General features: G+C 42.9%; 3 protein-coding genes across 7 annotated transcripts in view; 1 reads left to right on the top strand and 2 right to left on the bottom strand.

Annotated features, from left to right (window-relative positions):
- Positions 1 to 21639, bottom strand: part of Rbcn-3B (WD repeat-containing protein Rbcn-3B) — a 39367-nt gene that overhangs the window by 6651 nt on the left and 11077 nt on the right. The window contains exons 1-16 of one of the 5 annotated variants that reach the window (XM_065475899.1): positions 8977 to 9102; positions 8663 to 8827; positions 8507 to 8613; positions 8372 to 8450; positions 7901 to 8314; positions 7610 to 7755; positions 7086 to 7112; positions 6681 to 6771; positions 5537 to 5806; positions 5320 to 5479; positions 4605 to 4825; positions 4350 to 4545; positions 3645 to 3826; positions 3429 to 3588; positions 3165 to 3371; positions 2994 to 3104 (exon numbers count right to left, since the gene is read on the bottom strand). In XM_065475899.1, coding sequence (XP_065331971.1) covers positions 2994 to 3104; positions 3165 to 3371; positions 3429 to 3588; positions 3645 to 3826; positions 4350 to 4545; positions 4605 to 4825; positions 5320 to 5479; positions 5537 to 5806; positions 6681 to 6771; positions 7086 to 7112; positions 7610 to 7755; positions 7901 to 8314; positions 8372 to 8450; positions 8507 to 8613; positions 8663 to 8824 — 2533 coding nt within the window. In that variant the 5' untranslated portion in view covers positions 8825 to 8827; positions 8977 to 9102. Of the gene's footprint in view, positions 1 to 2993; positions 3105 to 3164; positions 3372 to 3428; positions 3589 to 3644; positions 3827 to 4349; positions 4546 to 4604; positions 4826 to 5319; positions 5480 to 5536; positions 5807 to 6680; positions 6772 to 7085; positions 7113 to 7609; positions 7756 to 7900; positions 8315 to 8371; positions 8451 to 8506; positions 8614 to 8662; positions 8828 to 8976; positions 9103 to 21639 lie in introns of those variants that run through there. The other 4 variants (XM_065475901.1, XM_065475898.1, XM_065475902.1 and 1 more) reach the window with 4 other exon arrangements.
- Positions 1039 to 2293, top strand: LOC135934293 (cuticle protein 7-like). Its single transcript, XM_065475926.1, has 2 exons — positions 1039 to 1195; positions 1280 to 2293. Exons 1-2 carry the CDS (start codon positions 1184 to 1186, stop codon positions 2090 to 2092), a joined length of 825 nt encoding a protein of 274 aa, XP_065331998.1. The 5' UTR covers positions 1039 to 1183; the 3' UTR covers positions 2093 to 2293.
- LOC135933933 (plectin-like) lies at positions 10735 to 13595 on the bottom strand. The gene is made up of 2 exons (XM_065475354.1): positions 13407 to 13595; positions 10735 to 13350 (listed from the first exon to the last, which is right to left on the bottom strand). Exons 1-2 carry the CDS (start codon positions 13509 to 13511, stop codon positions 10744 to 10746), a joined length of 2712 nt encoding a protein of 903 aa, XP_065331426.1. The 5' UTR covers positions 13512 to 13595; the 3' UTR covers positions 10735 to 10743.

Below are 21639 nucleotides of genomic sequence, written 5' to 3'. Positions count from 1 at the left end.
ATTCAAAAGGTTCTTAATTTTTTTTCCAACAAAAAAAACACAAAAATCAGTCCTTCGACTGATTGAAAAATGAAGGTTTTCAACTTCATTCGATGTCGGTGGTCCACTAAGTAATTTAAGTAGTTTACAAATGATCGCAGTGAGGACCGCATAATGTCATGTTGAGAGCAAGCTCCATTTCATTTCCTCAATCAAGCAAGCAATAAAGCTACAGCCAACCGCGTCAATGCAGAGTATAATTTCAAGCCGAACACCATATCTTAAGGTCATGGGATAATTAGTATTCATCCACAAGGACGGATAATTTGTGCTTTCGGCAAATTGCTTCTGGTTGCAACTGATTAATCAAAGTCGTAAATCATTTAGCGTGAAAAACGAGCCAAGTGAAGATTTCTGGACAAATAGCCAACGGTTGCACTGGATCAGCATTTCGTAAACGGCGTAATAAGATCTCCACCCATTGCAATGCACTTGTGTAGGTGAATATTACACCCGACGAGGCGCACAATAATTGAATCCAACGATTATGTACTGCGATCACACACAAAAAAAACTCCTGCCTGCATTTTTGCTCGGGTGAACTTGAACTTGCGTAGGTAGGTGCAGGATCCGGTTGCGACGCGCAGCAGGAGAAGGCATTTTTGTGTCCTGATGGAGAATTTCAGTCGCGGTGTCAAGGTCGGCCGTAAGCAATAACAGTGCCACAATGAACGAGTTGCTCGTCAAATTAGTAAAATCGTCTATTTTGTGGCATAGCAACAAATATCGATGAAGTGGCGATTTTCCAGAAATTTCGACCAATCGAGCACGGCGGGGAAGGTGCGAAAGATGGCCCAAACGAATTTGCGTGGATTCGAGAGAGGCGCTATAAAAAGTGCGACAGGTATAGCCTACAGGAAGGCAAACGAGTGGAGCACGCACGACGCTGTATATTATTTGCCGGCTCTCAAGGTATCGGCCGGGCGGGCAGACCCGCCCAAAAAGAATCCGCAGCAAGAAAGAGAGGAGGAATGGAAAAAATAGCAGAGCAGCTTCCCTTCTGCATCAGGTAGTGGCCTTCAAACTTGGGTGTGGTATCAGGGCGGGGGTAGAGTGGTGGCCGGCAGCCGACCCACCTATAAAAGCGGCTCGCCACAGGCCAAGACAGCATCAGTCGCTTTGCAGCACTTTAGCTACAGTCATCATGAAGGTCTTTGTAAGTAGTCGAAAAGCAAAAATCGGCAAACCGTCTTCACTTTCTAATCAAATTTTAACAACCAATTTTATTTTGTTCGGCCAGGTCGTTCTCTCCGCCCTGGCTGCCGTGGCCCTCGCCAAGCCCCAACTGGTCTCCCCTCTGGGGTATAACGGATTCTACAACCCCCTGGGCTACAGCTACGGTTACGCCGCTCCCGCCCTGCAGGCCTACTCTGCTCCCGCCGTGGCTTACACCGCCGCTGCCGCCCCCGCCGTCGCCACCTACGCCGCCCCCGCCGTGACCGCCTACGCCGCTCCCGTGGCCGTCGCTCCCGTGGCCACCAAGACCCAGTACCACGCTCAGGACGAGCTCGGACAGGCCAGCTACGGATACGCCCACCCCGGACAGGTGCACAACGCCGTGCGTGACGCTTTCGGCAATGTCGCCGGCTCTTACAGCTACGTTGACCCCGAGGGCAAGGTCGTGAAGACCGACTACATCGCCGACGCCGCCGGTTTCCGTGTCGCTTCCAACGCTCTGCCCGTGGCCCCGGCCGTGCCCGCCGCCCCCGCCGTCGCCCTGCCCGTCGGACCCGCTCCCGTCCAGGACACCGCTGAGGTCGTTGCCGCCCGCGCCGCCCATCTGGCCGAGCACGCTGCCGCCAAGTCCCGTGCCCGTCGTGCCGTCGTCATCGGCTCTCCCCTGGCCTACAGCGCCTACGGTGCTTATGCCGCCCCCGCCCTGACCACCTACGCCGCGCCCGCCCTGACCACCTACGCCGCCCACGTCGCTGCTCCCCTGGCCTACAGCGCTCCCCTGACCACCTACGCCGCTGCTGCCCCCGCCGTCCGCGCCGCCACCCTCACCACCGTGGTCAACAACCCCGGACACGCTGTCTCCTACCGCGTCGACTAAGCGATCCGACCCCCCAAAATGACTGATGCCTGTTGACCACCTGCGGGCGTGTGAGAGAGAACCGACTTAATTTATGTCACTTTAGATGAGTGTCTCCGGAGCTGCAGGCACTTGGGCGCTGTCTTGTGGACAGCGCCCTAGGCCGCGGCTCCAGTTGTATAGCATCTATCACCTTCAATAAAATTGCTGCACTTCACTGAATTCGCGTCCAACTTTTTCTTCCACTTTTACCCGACTTGAAAGAAACATCAATTTATTTATAAAAAAGCTCAAAAGTCGAAAATTGAAATGGAGCTATAAATCTAAAACAAAATTCATAAATCTCCACCTGAGTGCAAACGAAATTGACAGCTCTGCAACTATCTCCCTGCGATAGAAATTTCCTCCAAAAAGCCAAAAATTCGATCCTTTCTTATGCAAGCTTTTCCAGAGTGTGAAAAATGGCTCCTAATATCACGAACAAAATATAAAACGGGAAAGAGAAATTTCATGCACTTTATCGATCGCTATATTATCAAAAAAGTATCTTTTAAAGATTTTTGGCATAAACTAAAAAAAATAATTAAACAAAATAAAAGCTTACATTTACCCTAAACATTAAAAAATATTTTATTTTGAGAAAATTGTAATTTACTTTTCGATTTCAAAATTAACTACCACTCTTTGAACAAATCATCTTGATAAAAAAATATCTGTTGATACAAATCGTTTTCATTCCAACGCGTCATTAAATTTGAAGCGTTCTTGAAGGCCTATTATGACAAACAAGGAAGTTATAACTATTTCAAGGTGAATAGCGATTAAAGCGTGGCGGGCGCCTGCATGAAAGAAAGGTGCGCCACCCGCGCGACAGTAAAGAATGGCCGGCTGCATAAGAGCAAACACTTGTCTTTTGACTCACCTTTGCGCTCTCTGCCGTCGCCAGAGATGTTTTTCAGCCCGACGCTCTCTGCTTTCGCCTGCAGTTTAGTGTGCATCGTCTCTGCTCCCTCTTTCACTTTGGCAAGAATTCCTTCACAGAACGTCAAGTTGCATTCAAGTGCAGAAATAAAAAAAATAGCAGAGGTCCTACCATGCTTATCTTTTTCCTTAAGTATTCGCTCCATGTCTCCAGCCTTGTCTTTGACCCTGCCGAAAAAGTCTGCGATTTTCTTAGAAGCGTCAGGTGACGCAGACTGGGTAAGTGCGGACACCTTTTCATATTCGGCACTGTTTATCAAACCCTGAGCCTCGAGGGTCCCAGGCGACATGGCACTGTATTCCTCAGAAAGCAGTTGGACTGGAACAGTTAAAATGCGTGTAATTTTTATTTCAAATCAGTCTGTTATCGACCTACCTATCAAAGCTTCAATATCAAAGAACAGAATGTGCGACTCGCTGTCCTTTGGGTTCGTCCTGTAACCCTGAATGACTAGAGGTGGAGCATCACTTTTGACAACAACGCCATCATGTTGATTCGAGTGGTGGTGCAACTGCTGCAATTGATGCAAGCCTCTCTGCGATACAAAGCCAATTTAAAATTCGGCACATTCACGGAAACAATTAGTCGCACTTGAGTGGCATGCCGGATGGCTGACAAATTTCTCGAACGAAGGCCTCGGAAGAAATGAACAGCGGGATTCGCCAAGCCCATGTCCCCGCCAGCCGAAGCAGCAGTTGTCGATGCCACGTTTTCATCACAGGCGTGCAATACTTCCTCAGCGCAGATGCCGTGCAAAACTCTGTCCAAGTGGCCTAAAATTTTTGAATTAGCACGGAGACCCAGAAAACTTTTTTATTATTATTATTATTATCATCATCGTACAGAGTTTAAAATTTGATGAAAATATATTTCCAAAGAGAAACTGTTTTTTCTAGTTGTGGACGATCAAATCTCGAATTTTGAATGCACTCTCCGGCTTGATAGAAACTTACCAAGACGCACATGGTCAAAATGAAGCTTGATTTAAGGACAAAGTACATTGTGTAGAGACAAGCCTTACCTTTCTGCAATCAACTATCCCAGACTTTTCTCTTTAAAATTTTAGGCCAAAATCGTATATCATTTGCGGAGCAGATACCAAATAATTTGTCAATCAAGTTTTAAATAATTTTTTTAAATCCGGCTAATTTTCACGGAATTATCGTGATTTGAAATTTCATTCGGCGTGGATTTGATTTAGCAAACCAGAAATCAGAGGTTCTATTCCTTTGGAAAATTTCATCCATTTTCAAACAATATCTAATTGCAGCCCTTAACGAGAGAAAATTGGCATGCCTGTTTCCATCTGCCAGATGTAAACCGTTCCATCAGAGCATCCAACAACCATGAAGTCGTCCAGCGGACGCCATTTGACGGTTACCACTGGAAACAAATGCCTTGAAGCAAGTACCACGCACTTTCGCTCGCTGAGTCCCAAAATTGCCACTGAGTGATCACTGGCGACGCTGCAAATGCACTTCAGTACCCTTGGCTGAAAATAAAATTGTGATCTAACAAACAAACTACATGATTTTTGTTAAAAAGGCTTACGCTGCAATTGCTAGGGGGTACCATCAACTGGGTTATTTCACCGGCGTGAACGCAAAATCTGTGCAGCAGAGACCCCGAGTACAAGTCCCACAAGCAGACAGCAAAGTCAACGCCCCCGGACACAAGATGGGACACTTCGTAGCGGGGATGGACGTGGTTGGGGTACAAAAGGCAGTTCACACGGCCCGCGTGACCAAGAAGCACTTGATGCGGAGGCCAATCTGAAAATATTTTGATTTAAAAATGCTTTGATATGCAAAACTATCTGTCGAAATTTCTTAAATGACAGGGTTGTTTACATTGAAAAAGGGATCGCAGGATATTATGAAAAATATGACAGCAAATACGAGGAACAGATAATTGTTGGTTCCTTCTTTACTAATTTTAGATGCTGGACTGGTCAAATATATATAAATTAAACCTTCATTGTGAAAGAATTGACTTTCTTACGGAATTAAATTTGAAAAAGATATAAAATAAATGATAGAAATGTTTCAATTAATCAATGAAACTTTTAGATTCGACGATTTTAGCGAATTTTTTAGATTTTAAGGCAGGTTCTAAATTAGGTGGATTTGCTGTTGGCAAAGGTCTCCGATTTTTATGTGGACCTAAGGTTAACCCTTAAACTTTTGGTTAAAATGCCAAAAATCTCCTACTTAACAGGAGTTCAAAGCAGCTATAGTTTTTATAACCTATCCTCGACAAGATATACCATCGTATTGCTGGTGTTTGCCGTGCAAGAGTTGCAACATTACGGTCTGCGAAGCTGGCACAATGATAATGGAGCCATCTTCCCGTCCGCAAACTAGTCTGCCTTGCTGGGGCAAATAAATACTGGCTGTTATGTGAATACTTGGAGCATCTGGCGTTTCCTGTGAATTGAAGCTACCTATATAAAACGTTTCAAATTCAACTTGTAGACAAAGTACCAGCTGATCAACGATTCCTGCAGGCGGGGGCTTCATGTTGGCCCACACTTCGGACATTGTGATTTGATAGGTCGGAGGCAAGGAAGTCGGTTTGTCAAATTCCTCTTGTTTGATTTGTGCCAGTTGGCTGTTGCTCACTTCTGGGATATGCCAAAACTTGATCGCACCTTCCGAGTCACCTCTGATCAGCAGCTTTTGGTACTTGCAGCTTGGCTTTCCTTGCTGTGCTACAGCTTGGAAAAACCTCATGGCAGGAGGGCATGACAAGGGCTGTCGAGCGAAATTTAAAATTAATCAAAAAAATATATAACACTTAGTGTTTTAACTATTAGTAGAGGTCTCAGGCCGGTGGTTGGCAGCTGACAATATTAAAACGTGAAGTTTGATAGTGATAACAGCCCAAAGGACGGAAAGACATTTTTTTCTCCTGCACTTTGTACTTTTTTACCCTTTTTCACTGGTGGCTGGCGCAGCTTAGCCAGATTCACGGCGGCTGGTGGCTGCCCAAGTGACCCAAAATTTGCAGCGCGGCTGGTTGAGACCTCTAACTATTAAATTGTGGCGAAAACATTGAATTTGTGAAGTACAGCAGCGTGATTATTTGGTTCAATGATTTTGTTCTAAGAAAATGGTTCTACAAATCAAAATTGTTTTAAAATTACAGTTTCTGCTCAAATTAGCTGAAATTTGGTTTGTAGACACTGTTTATGAGACAAGAAAAATATATAGTTCCTTCAAGAGTTCCCGGCCTTGTAAGTTTTAATGGGTAATCATAGAGCAAACAACTAAACTTGATGTAAAATCTGATAAAGTTTAGTATTGCTTTGTTATTTCCAAACAAAAAATACAGATTTTTTTCTTGCCGACAAAAATGGACCTGATTTGAAGCTCAGGATATTTTTAAACATTATTTTGAACCATCTGCTAATATCCCGGCAAAAGTCTAAAAATTAGGGAGTTTTTCGTAAAGCCGTCAACCGATTTATCTTCCTATGAAAATATTACTTCGATTTATATGAAACTGGCCTCTAAAATCGATTTTGAATCATTAAAATAAGGATTTACATCGAAGGCTATAACACGAATTCGATGATTGCGCCAACCAAAAACTAGAACGTTTCCTTATGAGTGATAAGTAGTTCACCTTTTCAACTGGCATTGCCAGAGTGCAGTAGAGGAATGGATTATCAGCATCTGTGGCTTTGCTGTGGAAATCTTTGCTGTCAGCTATGCAACTGGAATAGAGAACAGACATGAAGAAATTTGAAGAGACGAAGACAAGTACACAGAGCACAAAACCACGAAGAACGATTTACGATCGTGTCTCCATGATAGATATTTAAGTATGGTGTAAGCGAGAGATTTTTATTAGTTTGGGACATAAAAAGCGTGCCGTCATGCTACACTAAAGCAAATAGGATGCAATGGTTAAATTATTGTATTAGTTTGAGAGATGATCAGAATGAGAGGCCAATAAGAACTAAAAGAGCAAGAAGCCCGTCCGCCACAATAATGAAAATCCCAACATTGTAGAAAAGGAAAGACTGACCTATCAGCGAACTTCCCTCTTAGTTTGCTGTCAGAAATGCGATCAAATCAGTAATGGGTATGCATGTTTTGGATAGGTATTAGGAAAAGACCCCAAGAATAAATACAGAAGTGATGAATGACTTTGTTTTTCCTCTTAGTAAGCACACCAAGGCTAGGACAACCGGTACATAGAGTAATAATTATTTTTTGATGGTTATGGTACTGGTTCTCAGTATTAAATCAATTTTTCGCACCAATAATTAAGATAAAATTAAATGCTATTTAAATTTTCAAGTTGCACACTTGTAGTAAGTTGTGAATTGCGCTGTCCCAGCACCATTACCATGGATAATGATTTTTCCAAATGCAGACACTAAACCTAATCAGAGGCCATGCTTACTAAAAGGTTAGCACCAATACATGGATATGTGGTGTAAGAAAATTATTTCAGATCAAATATCAACCAAACTGCCACACAGACCAGGAGTGCAGTGGCAAATTGTGGAGGTGCTAGTGTCTTTTCTCATTTATTACAGCACTCACTTTGTTGGCAGCCTGTACATGTAACCTCGGCCTTCGTCTGACCATAGAAGCACTCGATCTGCTGCCAGAAATTCCCCTCCCAGCCACCGCTCTCCTCGTGGAGGATTCACCGAGCACAAGACAGAGAAGTCGCCAGCGTCGTAAATCTGAAATGCGTCCAATTTAAAGTAAAGAAAAATTCAAAAATCTGTAAAAAAAAGAAAAAGCTAGAAAATTGAGAAAATCGGCTCAAAATTGTGCATCAATTATAAAATCCCCTAACTTTTGGCCTATTTAAGATTTGCCACCCACCTGCCAAAACTTGGCGCAAACAATGATAACAGTTCTTTGGTTGTATGCACAGCAGCTCATACTGATAGCATTGAGACATCGAATTTGCTTGCTTTCCGTTTCGTAGAGCGGATCGGATCCTTTGCCTACTCCGGCAGGCAGTGGCCACATTTTCACCATGCCGGTGGTTGTCAATCCAAGCACCACGTCATCTGGAGCGATTTTTAAACTAAAAAAGGTCTGAATTGATTTATTAAAAGCCGCACCTTTCCTTTTTGCTGGTCGAAGGACGTGCAGAGCGCTGATCCAGTCGGGATTAACCCTGGACGCAAGGGAGAAAAGAATTTCTAAACTGAAAGGGTCCATTATTAAAATTTCTGCGTAGTATCCGTTGCAAAAGAGCCGGTCGTCTTCAGTGCCGCTCATGTGATAAGGCTGGAAATGTATTTAGGTAAGTTTTTGTCGACGCAGAATTGGTTGCAGCCTTTTTACTTGAATATTCGTGTGAACGTAAGGAATCTTAACCAGCTCGCAGCATTTTCCGTCAACCAAGTCCCAAGTGGCCATTTCGCTGTTGACATTAATTATGAACAGGATGAAGAAGCTAGATTAACAGTCCAAACTCACCCGCATTCCGAAGAACTGATAATGAAATTATTTTCTGCAGAGTGGCTGGCTCTGGAGAGACATAAAATCGGAGCAGAATGACCAACCAGCAGGAGACGAGGAGTCATCTGAGCCAGCAAAACAATTAATTTGGATCGAATAAACATGTTGTCATACCTTCAAAGTCTCTGGATCGGCCTGCCAGAGGCAAATCTGTCCATCGTAGGCGCCTGTGATCAAGGTTCTCTGATCTTTGGACAAATAGACACAGGAAATGCAATGCGTAGGAGGTTCCTTGCCCCACAGCACGACGGGCACAATTAAACCGCTGGCTGGCATGTTCTGTCAACAAAATTTTCTTTATCAGATTAATGTAGCCTTCGATTCCATCTGTTCGGGCTAATCAACGAGGGGAGATGTCCTTTGACCTGCCTTGTCACCTGAATTTACGCGAATTTGAAAGAGTCCCTTTGAGAGGATTTGTTACTCACTTCTTATCAATCGCTTTCCACTAAATAATCATTATAGACGAAGAAAATTACGAAAATTACGAAATTCTGAGGTGCGAGTAGTAGTGTCTAGTGCGGCCACACCCCCTTTTCTTTCGAATCAATAACACGTTTCAGCGCCAGAGGCAAACCGTGGCAACTAAGCAAGTTACTCACGTGGCTGCACTGGCGCGACATCCATCGGAACTTTCGGTTTTTTGTTCGATTCAAAGGGTTATTGGCGCAACGGTGCCTATCACGGCAAACAATCCTCAAATCTGGCAAATTCCGTGTAAGAATTTTAACTGAATATTATTAACTTTTGGTTTTATTTTTCACAATTATAGTTAAACTGACTTTTATATTTTAACCCTGACGCCCGGGCTAGAATTTTAATCTATTATATTAATGGATGACTCCTGCGTCAAATCAGTGCGATTTCTAATTTTATGCTTACATGTACCGCGCGGATACAGAAAATGACGATTCTTCATACTTTGACCCTGCGGTCGTATCTCTAAAATTTCTCCGTCCTAAAATAATCCCTAAAAATGTCACACACTTAGGGTAAAATTTTCATCAAGAACTGAATTTGGTCCGAACAATAATTATTGGTTTATAATACAGCTTTCTGAAATGTCGATTCTATCTGTTCTCGCTAATTAAAACAGTATTTTTATTGATAGAAACATATTAGCTGCGAGGTCAGGTAGGCTTGATAGATGACGGAATAATGCAACGTGAGTGACAGGCCGCTCGACTATAGAGAGCGTCAAGCGCCGGCCGGGTGGCATCAACTGTGTACTTTGCCAGCTTATCTCAAATACGAGTGCGGCGGCACCACCACCAATATTAGCTCTCGAAGTGCTTTCCCGTTTGACATTATCGCTCCTTGTCTTTAATATAGCCTGCCAGTGCAAATATTAATGCATGTGTTAAATTGATCGCGTCGATATATAGTATATACGTGCGAGACAGTGAGAAAACTCGCAATAAATATATAATCTTAAGCCATTTTGTTTCGAAAAGTTGCCACTCATGATGAAATCAATTTTAAATCTTACACTGTGTCCATCACGTCTTCTTAGAGGCCTTCTATCTTACATCAACAACAAATTCGCATTACAAAGAGAGCAAAAGCGTCATTTTGACTGTACAAAGCTAAAATGCTGCCAAATATTCAGCTTGCGGATGATGCAGAGACGACTGGCAGATTTTCCGTGTGTTTTTTTCGTTTGGCAGTGACGTATTAGCATGGTTTAAATTCCAAATGCGAGTGTGTGGTTATTGGGAAAACGTGCTCCCCTTTCCCGCACATTTTTCGTCTGGAGCAGGCAGGACGTGCATTTAGCGAATTATAAATTTTGCGTGACCGCACCCTCGGCTGCGATTTGGTGTGGGGTGGTTTTGCCAGATTAATCCCGCTAAGTGGTCGGGCAGCCAGCTCTGGGAAGCAGTGCCATCATGGTAATATCAGCGCTCGTCGTAATAATAACAAAACACACACTATAGCATCTTTGCTTTTATGGGTGCCGGAATGGAATCAAGAAAGCGCGCGCTCGCTCGCTCGCTCGCACCACTTTAATGCCTTTGCCAGAGTTGGTGGCATCTTTCTTTTCTAATGGATATTGTATGTCGCGCGCACTCTCTGTGTTCTCTGCAAAGCCATTGAATTGCTCCATTTCATACGCTTTTAGACTTAACTCAATTTGCTCTACATAAAAAGCCACTATATAATAAATTCATATTTCCCAACAACTCAGGAGGATTTTATTTTGAAGTTGCGTTCTGTTTCAAGAATCTATCAATTTCCTGGCCGATCTCTTTGGGGTTCCTTTCTGCGATTAGCCTGTGCATCAGGGTTTTACAAAAGCTGAACTTGTCGGCGTGCCTCGGTTCGCTGTCGTATTTGGCCGCCAGACCTTTCAGCAGCTCCATGCAGCCCTCGTAGTGGAGGTCCGTCTGCCCGGCGGACAGGTTGGCAAGCAGCGCATTTTTCGCGGCCTGCTTCATCTTGCCGATTCTCTGCTGCTCCTTCAGCTTGAGCGTGCTAATCTCGTTCCTCTGCCTATCCACCTGCTTCTTCAGGTCGTCAAGGTCGCACTCCTTAATCTTGACGGTCAGCAGGACGGACTTGAGCTCTCTCGACTCCTGCTCCAGCACTTGGATCTTGTTGATCTGCTTCTTAATGACCTTCTTAGCCTTGAGAAACTTTTCCTTGACGGCTTCGTGGTCCTGGCTTTGCTCCCTGTCGCTCTCCAGCTCCAAGATTTTGCACTCGCTCATCGACAGCAGCTCGATCATTTTCTCTTTTTCCGCGGTCAGCTCGTCCACCTGGGTTTCCAGCCTCCTTTTGTCTGCCATTAAAATTTTCAGTTTCTGCTGCAGATTTGCGTTCTCGCCCTGAAGCGACTCTCCTTTTCCTGCTTCTTTTCCGAAAGCGTAGATCTTCTGGTTCAGCAGATCGAGCTGCTCGGCGAGGGAAGCCAATTTTCTATCCTTTTCTTCCAATTTCGACTCGTAAGCGGCGAGCATGCTTTCCAGAATGACGTCCGGCGACTCATGATTTTCAGCGTCGCCACCTTGGACGTCTGGCCCCGGGTAGTTGGCGTTCAAAACCTTCGCTATTTTCCGGCAAGAGTCAGAAAGGGCGGCGTTTTCGCTCTGCAGGCCGCTCAGACTGGCCCGAACAGTTTCCTCGCTTTTCCTCAGCTTGCCCACTTCCTCCTCCAACTGCGCGCGTTTGCCGTCTAGCTGTTGATTTTTCTCGGTTAAACTCGCAATTACCGTTTCTAGAGAGGCTTTTTCCTTTTTGAGAACTTCGTCAGCGTCACTGGCTGTCTTCGCTTTGATTTTCTCGATTTCGCGGTCTTTCTCTGCCAGTTCGGCCGCCTTCTTTTGCAGATTTGTGCTGAGAGTCTCGATCTTTTCATTTAATTCTTCCTCTTTCAACCTCAGCCTCTCGATTTCAGAGGTCAAAGTCTTAGCCTCGTGCTCGTGCTCCCGAGCTTTTGATCGCAGCTGTTCGTTTTCTCCAGCTTTGGCGGCCAATTCCTGTTGCGTATCTTCCAGCCACCCCTTGGTTTCGTCCAGACTTTTCTGCAAGTCGCTGACGGCGCTTTTCGACTTGCGCAATTCCTTCGAAGCAGCTTCAAACTGAATTTTGATGGCTGAGGTCTTTTTTTGCACCGCCTCTTTCAGCGAAGCAAATTTCGCCTCGCTCGCCGCTTCCGAATTCTTTGCCTTTTTCAGCTCGGACTGAAGCGTCTCTCTTTCCTTCTTCACGACGTCACACTCGGATTTGCAGGATTCGAGCTCGCTTTTCAAAGTGTCCGCCTCCTTCCTCAGACGCTCGCCCAGCTCTGACTGCTTTTCGAGCTCGGCTTTAGACGTGGCGGCCAGTTCCTGCATCTGCTCCGAAACCCTTTTGAACTCCAAGATCGACGCGCGCTGTATTCCGCACTCGGTCTGCAATTTCTCCAACCGACTCTTGCTCGCTGAGGCCGCTGAAGCGTAATTCTCCCTGGCTTCTTTCTCGGCGGCGAACAATTCGGTTGTTTTCCTCACCTCTGCTTCCAGCAGCGATTTCTCGCTCTCCAGTTTGCTGATGCTTTCCTTGGCCACGTCCTTCGCCTCTTGGAAGGTCAGCGCCAACGCCTTGTTCAGCTCCTCCGTTTTCTTGAGACGCTCTTGCAAACTGACGACGCTCATTCTCAGCTGCTGCAGTTCGCTCGTCTTGTTGGCCTTTTCGTCCGAACCCTTCATCAACTCCTGAACGCGGTTCAGCAGCTTGGCCTCTCGCTTTTGCCTCTCGTAGAGCTGCGACTGGATGGACGGGTTCATCAGACTGGCTTCCTTGTTCATCTTCAGCTCGCTCTCCAGTTTCTGCAGCTTCTCGCAGTATTCGACGATTTTTTTGTCCTGCTCCGCGTTCTTCAAGGCCAACGCTTGGTACCTTTCGTGCAGATCTGATTTTTCTTTACACAGCTGCTTGTTGGCTTCTTGAATTCTCTTCAGCTGCGCCTCTTTCAAATCGGGTCTTTTTTCGTACGTAGTTTTGCCTGATTGGATATGCTGCTGCAATTTGTTCTGCAGCTGGCTCACGCTGAACTCGAGATTCGCAATTTCTTGGTTACGCTGATCCAGGTGCTTCTCGAAATAGTCCCTCTGCTTGGCCAGTTTGTCCTCGGTGAGCGCGAGTTTTGTTTGGAACTTCTTCCCTTCGGTGGCGATCATCTCGAGATTGAAAATCTGCTTTTCGATTTCGGCCAGCTCCTGCTGACTTTGCAACCTGAATTTGGAGTGCGACTCCTTCAAACGCAAATTTTCCTCAGCCAGTTTTTCATTCTCGCCCAGCAGCCGCTCATTTTCGTAGTTCTGCAAGTGTTGAAAGTGTCACTAAACAACTCAAGAATTAAAAAAAAAATGAAAACCTTTCCGCGCAGGGACTCCATTAGCTCAACCTTCTGTTTGCGGCTCTCCTCCATACACTTGACGAATCTCCTGCTGTTTTCGTCGTAGTCAGATTTTCCCTGCATGTTCTCTCAGCGAAATGTCACTCTCTCACAATTTTGAGATTTTGCAGCTCCGAATGGAAATTTTGAACAACAATAGTGATTATTTTTTGGCAACAACAGGGATTTTAGTTTTATTGGCGAACAATTGAGAACTTTTTTCATTGTTGACTTTAGCAAATTGTGAAATTTAGCAACGGTTTATTTCTAAAGGACCGAGCAACAGTTAAATTTCAGAATCCCTCTCGACGGTGAGCGAATTTCGAGGAAAAAATCCCTTAATTGTGAAATAAATCGTGGTTTTACTGTAGGGAGACAGAGTGCTTGATTGGCATATACCAACCTCTGAGCCGAATTTCTCTCACATTTGAACAGCAACCTTTATTTGAATGTTAAGCCCATTCATTGAATAAATAAAATCACATAAAAAGGAAACTAAAATGGATATAAGCTTCTAATTAACTGTAAGGGAAAACAAGAGCGCGCCTGCTTCAAACAGCTGTATGCATCATGCGTAGCATAAATGTGTGGCCGGTTGCTTGCCACTCTACAATCTGCCTAGAAATTAAATTACTTTCACTTTTACTATTCTTTAAAGAGGAATGATACTGGAAAAGCCTGGAAAATGCTTGTTGCCAATGCAAAAACTCATCCCTTAGGATTCACTTAAAGCCTAAATTGACCTAAGGAGCGCTGTAATTTTTTGAGAAAATTGGCTTGAAAGTTACCGTGCAATGGCTGTCTCCTTACTTGAAATCCGATTTAATTTCAAAACCAAGAGTTTCCCCAATAAGTGGCATACACCGTTGAACAGATCTCGACGAGAGGAATCGGAATATGCCAAGAAAATGTTTTCGAGCACTGTAAATTTTGGAGAAAGTTGGCAAAATTTGAATTTTTATTGTAGGAAGGTCATTTTTTTATTATTGCAAATTGTTGAACAAATTGTTTATCGGTCAATTGTTTAAGGCATCCAACAATTTAAATAATTTTCAGTTGTTGCCCAGTATCATTCCACTTTAAAAGCTTATCTCGTTGTTGAGTGAGGTTATTGAGTATTAATAATCAATATTAAGAAGAATTTGACGTTGTTTTTAAAGTGGAGTGATACTGGCCAACAATTGAAAATTATTTAAATTGTTGGATGCCTTAAACAATTGACCGATAAACAATTTGTTCAACAATTTGCAATAATAAAAAAGGACCTTCCTACAGTAAAAATTCAAATTTTGCCAATTTTCTCCAAAATTTAGAGTGCTGGAACATATTTTCTTGGCATATTCCGATTCCTCTCGTCGAGATCTGTCCAACGGTGTATGCCACTTATTGGGGAAACTCTTGGTTTTGAAATTAAATCGGATTTCAAGGAAGGAGACAGCCATTACCATTTGAAAAACACGCTAACTTTCCAGCCAATTTTCTCAAAAAATTACAGTGCTTCTTTCACTCAATTTAGGCTCTAACTGAATCCTAAGGGATGAGTTTATGCATTGGCAACAAGCATTTTCCAGGCTTTCCCAGTATCATTCCTCTTTAATTTAAAATATTGAAACTAACAATTTATATTTATTTATTTATTATTATTATTTTATCATTAATTTCCCGTTGAAATTGATCTCAGTCCTTTTGAAGGGTGTGTGTTGGGCAAGCTAAGGAGGCTAATTGGAGCTCTATCAGCTCGTTTACAAGTGCGCCGATAAGATACGAATAGTGTCTGTGTTGGAAACGCGAAAAATCGGGTTTATTAAAAGCACATGTAATACCCATTAATTACATCGTAATAATAAATTACCGCTGTCTAGCTGCTGCAGAGATAAGGTCGCGCAATATTTGCGAGATTAAAATAGAGAGGGGTGGAGTGGAGTGGAGTGGCACTATTATACTGCCTCAATTCCAGGCAATCATGCGAGCGCTGCTGCAAACTGAGCGCTAGAAAAGGTGAAACACAATATTGCGCGCACCAACAAACACCGCGCCAAATAAGCGAGCGTGCGTGTAGCGGCCAATCCTAAGGGAGTGACTCAACTTTATGCCCCCCCAATTATGTCGCACGCTGCTCAGCCCGGCTGATATGCATTTAGCAAATAATTAAGCCGACTAATTAAACGGGCCGGTCGGTGCATTGCAGCACGGCAAACTTTGCCACTTTGTCGGCTCGCAACGCGCGGCACAAAAAATCAAATCATCGAGCCGAGTTGTTTCGTGACTGCCGAGCCGAGGACTAATGCCCTCGCTGCGTATGTGCGCGCACCGCTCCAAATGAATTGCAGTACAAAAAAGGGGAATTTAGTAGTGTTTTATTCAAAGGGATTGTTTGAAGAGTGGCACCATCAAAACACACACTCTTTGTGTCCGATTTTTATCGTTCTTTCGAGTGCTGCACGAGACTAAATATAATTAAATATATTCATTTCCACACAAGATGACGATGGTCTAGATTAAAAATATTTTGTTCATGGTTTTAATCTTGTATTTTTCTTTCTTGAAGAACAAAGATCAAACACCATCGTCCGTGAGCGTCCTGATGGCTCCTAAAGGGTCAAATTGAACATATTCTTGACTTGGCCGTTCCAACGGTGTGCAAATCTTGCAATTTGAACCAATACAGACGTAGTTAAAGTGGCTACAGATGGGATTCGATCGCTCCTGGGCTACCCTGACGCCAGGGTTTGATTTTCAACCTGTTCTGGGTTTTTTCCAACCTCAAAACATGATCAATCAACCGTCCAATTTTTCTGAAAAGTGACCTGAACTCAAAAACACCCTTTTTTCAACCTTTGACCCTTAATTTCAGCATTGGATAAAAATATGTTGTTTATTCAAAAATAAATATTCCAAAAATATTTAAAAGTTGTAGTTGCTGGGCATCTTTTGGCACGAATTTTGCTGCTCTCTAGCACTATTAGAACTCGAGATATTCTGTTTTTTGTGAGCGCCGAAAGATTTTCCTGACAAGTGCATTAAATTTCTTTGGCAAACTTGAGCATTTCGACAAAAATCATAGGATATCAAATTTCTCACGGTCTCTTTTTTATTCCAGGCATTTGAAATTTGATTTAATGATCTGATCCTTCTGACTTTGATTTAATTTGAATTTAAATTTCGACAACTAGTAGTTTTGCTATGCACTTTAATTAATTAAAATGTATTTTTGGGATCTAGAAAAATTGTCCGGAATTTTGAAAATTTACCAAATTACATTGTGGAGTCAATTTTTTCATCCAGCTAATATTGCATAAATATCACTTCTATATAGTAAAAAAATGATTAATGAAAATAATTTGAATTTTTGCATGCAACCAGAAGTTGATCAATACAAATATTTTCTAATCAAAAAAGAATCTTGCCGCTAACAGAAAAAAAATCAAAATTTTAAAATTGTCTACAAAACTTCCAGCACTTAAACACATTTCCTTTTGGTAGATTTCGATTCCTCTCGTCGAGATCTGTCCAACAGCGTTTATGAAACCTGCTCCTGTTCTCTGTATTGACCATGCTATAAAATAAATAAATTTTGAAATTTAATTGAATTGAAACTCTTTGTTGTGAAATAAAATAGGATTTCAAGTAAGGAGACAGTCGCTTCACCATTTGAAAAGCATGCTAACTTTGCAGCCACCTTTCGCAAAAATATAATTAGGTCAATTTTGGCTTCAATTAGATTAGACTAGATAATTTATTTGCATTTATACATCAGTACAGTAATAAAGCTACTTTAACACCAACTGAGTATTTACAAATTAGTCAAATTGAAACACACAAAGAAGAATTGTATACATTTCATCTATTTGCGAGGCGATAATAAGCGTAATTGTTTCTCTTGAAATAGAGAAATTCATATCTAAGTTATAGAATTTGTTAGAATACATAAACAAATACTTTCAACAACTTCTCGAGCTCTGGATGCTGAGCTTTATTTCGCACCTGTGCAGGAAAAGGCGGTTATACAAATCTAAATATGGTGGTTTCGATTTGCTATACCGTAGAAACCTGAGTTGAATCCTAAGGGACGAGTTAACGCATTTTCCAGCAGGCTTTTTTCAGTATCAATCCTCTTTAAAGCGACGGCTGCATAGGTTCGGTTAAAAAGGTCGCGCCGCCTCCTCTACATTAGCGCGGAGCGACACGCACACACACACAGCGAGCGAGCGAGCGAGGGTTTGACGTCGGCAGGAGTTGATTGGGATGATATATCCGACGGTAGTATAATCATTGGCATTCTTCTAAGCTACACCAGAGCGCAATGATGATCGAATTTTTATCCCCTGCTCCACTCCTCTGCAATCAAGTAATGCTACTGTTACACAGCTAGGGGATGATTTGGAGGCTGATGATGGCGCCCATGTGATTGCAGCTCGCTCTCTTTATATACTTTTTTCCACACAGATATACACTGCAAAAACTGCGAGCAGGCAACGTTCGATGTTAGACACGCCTTGCCTCACGGGAGTTCAATTTTCTAAAGCTCATTTTTACTTTAGAATCATTGGAGATTATTATTTTTAATTTTTGCTTGTCTTATAAGCAATTTCTGATCTCCTTAAGAAACCATATAAACATAATTAATTAATATCACTTTCTGATGCTTCTTCCTATGAATATAATTCTTCTTTTAGTATTTTTCTGTGAGTTAAAATTAAAATTAGATGAGAGCCAACGTCTCCCTGAGAAGAAGAAAGTTGTTCTGGGGTTCAGCGAAGTTTGACCCTTTTTCCTGAAAATTCCTTAGGAAAACCCCAAAAATTCCCCGTTTTGGCGGGCTGTACGCGGACATTCTAAGATCAAAATTTCGGGTTTGATGCCGGAGAGCAAAAATTATTTGGACAACGTTGAACTCATCTCTTCATCTTAGGTCTCGGATTGACAGGTCAAAGGTCAAGGGCCCAAAAATCGCATTTTAAATTTGAAAATCAAATGCATGAAATTTATTGACATTTTTTCGTAGAAAAATTAAGCTATTAGAAACGAACAAATCCTAAATGGTGTCTTCCGCTATTTTTTTATCATTTTTTTGTGGTAAAAATAATCAAATAAACAGAATAGGTGCTTTTTTGGTTTTTCAAAACACGTTTATATTCCCAAACCTCAGCTTCTAATATTCGTATTTTCAAAAACCAAACACCACTAGACTCGTCTCAACCTCCCCTAGATAGCCAAAAGTATTGTGAGGGTGCCAAACCCTCAACCCCCTTTTTGCACCCTTAAAAACCGTCAAGTTGCACAATTTTTACTATAACGACGGCGTTTTTCACCGAATCTTGGTTTCTAAGAGTCAGATTTCCCAAAACTGCACACCGTTCGACTCACCATGACCTCCCCTTTTAGATAGCTGATGCAGTGTAAGGGTGCGAACCCCTTTTCCGACCCATCTAAAATGGTGAAAATGCATTTTTCGCAGTTTAAAAGCAAACAATCAACTTTTTGAACGTGTAAACAAGTTGTGGGTTACTCGGTTCGAGCCAAAAGGAAATGCATCTGGTTCCTTTGTAGACGTAGATTTAATCCATAATTAAGACCCGGTATTATCTTCGGGTCTATAAGTTATTACAAGCGTCATATATGCGCACGACATTATACTTCCGGCCGGAGAGGTAAATGCGACATGACCGTATGCGTGCGTAGGTGAGCGGTCAGTGAAGGTGGATTATACAGGGTAAATGAGAAAAGCTTATCATACAGTTACAAGTGACATCTAAAGGTTACAAACTAAGTTAACGCCAATAAGCGGGAACCGCTACAAAGTCAATATCGTTTAAAGTGGAATGATACTGGGCAACAGTTGAAAATTATTTAAATTGTTGGATGCCATAAACAATTTATCGATTAACAATTTGTTCAAAAATTTGCAATAATAAAAAATGGACCTTCCTACAATAAAAATTCAAATTTTGCCAATTTTCTCCAAAATTTTGAGTGCTTGAACATATTTTCTTGGCAAATTCCGATTCCTCTCGTCGAGATCTGTCCAATTGTGTATGCCACTTATTGGGGAAACTCTTGGCTTTGAAATTAAATTGGATTTCAAGTAAGGAGACAGCCATTGCCATTTGGAAAGCACGCTAACTTTCCAGCCAATTTTCTCAAAAAATTGCAATATAGGCTTTAACTGAATCCTAAGGGACGAGTTTATGCATTGGCAACAAGCATTTTCCAGGCTTTTCCAGTATCATTCCTCTTTAAATTCAATTTAAAGAAGCATCATCTCTCTTTCCCATCCTATGAATGATAGTGTATATACCAAGATTAGTTTTGAATCATAAAAAAGTATTTTTCCTACACTCTAATTTATAATTTTACCATTTTCGAGGACACAAAATTTGTGTCTCATCTCTTCGATTTAAAAGTGGTGCGGCTAATAGCAAGAATTTTGCAGTGTAGCGAGGGTTAGATATAACGCGGCAGCCACATTTCGCCGCTGCTGTGTCTTACTGTTCGCAGAGCAGAGCAAACGAACTCAAACTCATCCACTTGAGAAAAGAATCAGAGACACATCGAAGCCAAAAGTTTTTATCTCTTTTTCCGTGTGCCGCTGGCTGCTCTGAAATTTGTTAAGCTCGACTAAACACCATCACCACTCCCTTGCGCAGATCTCTGAGGCTAATGCGTTTGTTTCAGAGCGAGGACGTGGTATCAGACTGACAAAGAAAAGGAAAAGACCGCCGCCACCCGACTTTCGCAAACTCTGTTTTGCGTTTGATTGGATTAACTGCGCTGCGCCCGCCGTTCTGATTGATTGCAATCGAGACTGATCATATGCAATAAAGAGCAAATGGTCGCGAAAAATTCATTTGCGTGTGTGCTTTAGCTGTCCAAATTTACTTTCCGGCGCAACGTCTTTCGTAAATGGAATTCTCAAGTGGGCATTATAATATATGAAAGAAGAAAACGCCTCTCCTCTGAAAATGATTTTTAATTCCTTTAAAATGTCGCTGAGCACACAAAGGCGCAGATTCAAATCCCTTTTAAAAGAAGTGTGATCGTGAAGGAGCAGGCAGCTGCTCGAGGGCCATATATTTCATCTTTGTATAATGGCATCTATTAAGCGCGCCTGAGCAAATGTTTTGCGTACGTGATCAAGAGGCCGAATTTCTCCGCCGCGTGTGCGTGTGGTTTTGGCTCCACGCGTTCGTCAGCTTACGCCCCGACGAGTTGAATATTATGCCCATTCGGTCGAATTGCCCTTTTAATTGTTATCCGCGCGCGCGGCGAGTCGTGTGTAACTCGACTTTTTACGCCCATCGAATGGCGAAAAACACAGCAACGCCGTAGCGATTAAAATAATCGCGCAAACGTCTGCAAAAAGGGCGCTAAATTGCGGTGCGCCGGGGACAAAATGAAAATGTCGTCGAGTTAATTAAAGTTGCGACACCGCGCACACGACCACACCAAATAGCCATTTGCGACAACAATAATTCATCCGCGCCTGCACCGTCGGATATATATATCACTCTCACGTGTGTGTGTGTGTGTGTGTGTGTGTGTGTGTGTGTGTGTGTGTGTGTGTGTGTGTGTGTGTGTGTGTGTGTGTGTGTGTGTGTGTGTGTGTGTGTGTGTGTGTGTGTGTGTGTGTGTGTGTGTGTGTGTGTGTGTGTGTGTGTGTGTGTGTGTGTGTGTGTGTGTGTGTGTGTGTGTGTGTGTGTGTGTGTGTGTGTGTGTGTGTGTGTGTGTGTGTGTGTGTGTGTGTGTGTGTGTGTGTGTGTGTGTGTGTGTGTGTGTGTGTGTGTGTGTGTGTGTGTATTTCTCTCTGTCTGCTAATGGGCCGCGCAGTGTCGTCTCTTTTTTCAGCCGCGCGTGTGTCAGCGCAGCAAAAAGCCCTTTTATTTCGCACCCCTTCGGGCACCACATCATTTGCTAATACTGTTATATCCCCCCCCCTCTAAAAAGACAATAGTAATTCCTTTCCCTGCTCCCTGCACACCGGCTTTTTTACGCGGCAAGCCCGCAGAAGATGGAGCTTAATTGGATCTCGCCACTGGATTGCTAATCAAGTTACCCGCCAGGATATATAAAAGCCCTTTCCGATCATAAGAAATAAGTTCGCGCCGCCCCTGCCGCTGCTGCGCGCGATCTGCCCTTTTCTCTCGCTCTCTCGCTCTCCGCTCGCTCAGTGCTTGGAGTGTGTTTTCATTTGTGCGCGGCTGAATTTTATGTG

This window comes from Cloeon dipterum, chromosome 1 (genome assembly GCF_949628265.1).
Source record: "Cloeon dipterum chromosome 1, ieCloDipt1.1, whole genome shotgun sequence".
NCBI lineage: Eukaryota > Metazoa > Arthropoda > Insecta > Ephemeroptera > Baetidae > Cloeon > Cloeon dipterum.
This window is presented reverse-complemented; position numbering and strand designations above follow the sequence as displayed.

Coding starts and splice junctions, on each gene's coding strand:
- LOC135933933 (XM_065475354.1), bottom strand. CDS start 13,511: ATGCAGGGAAAATCTGACTACGACGAAAACAGCAGGAGATTCGTCAAG. Junction 13,351..13,406: donor TGGAGTCCCTGCGCGGAAAG/GTTTTCATTTTT, acceptor CAACACTTGCAG/AACTACGAAAATGAGCGGCT.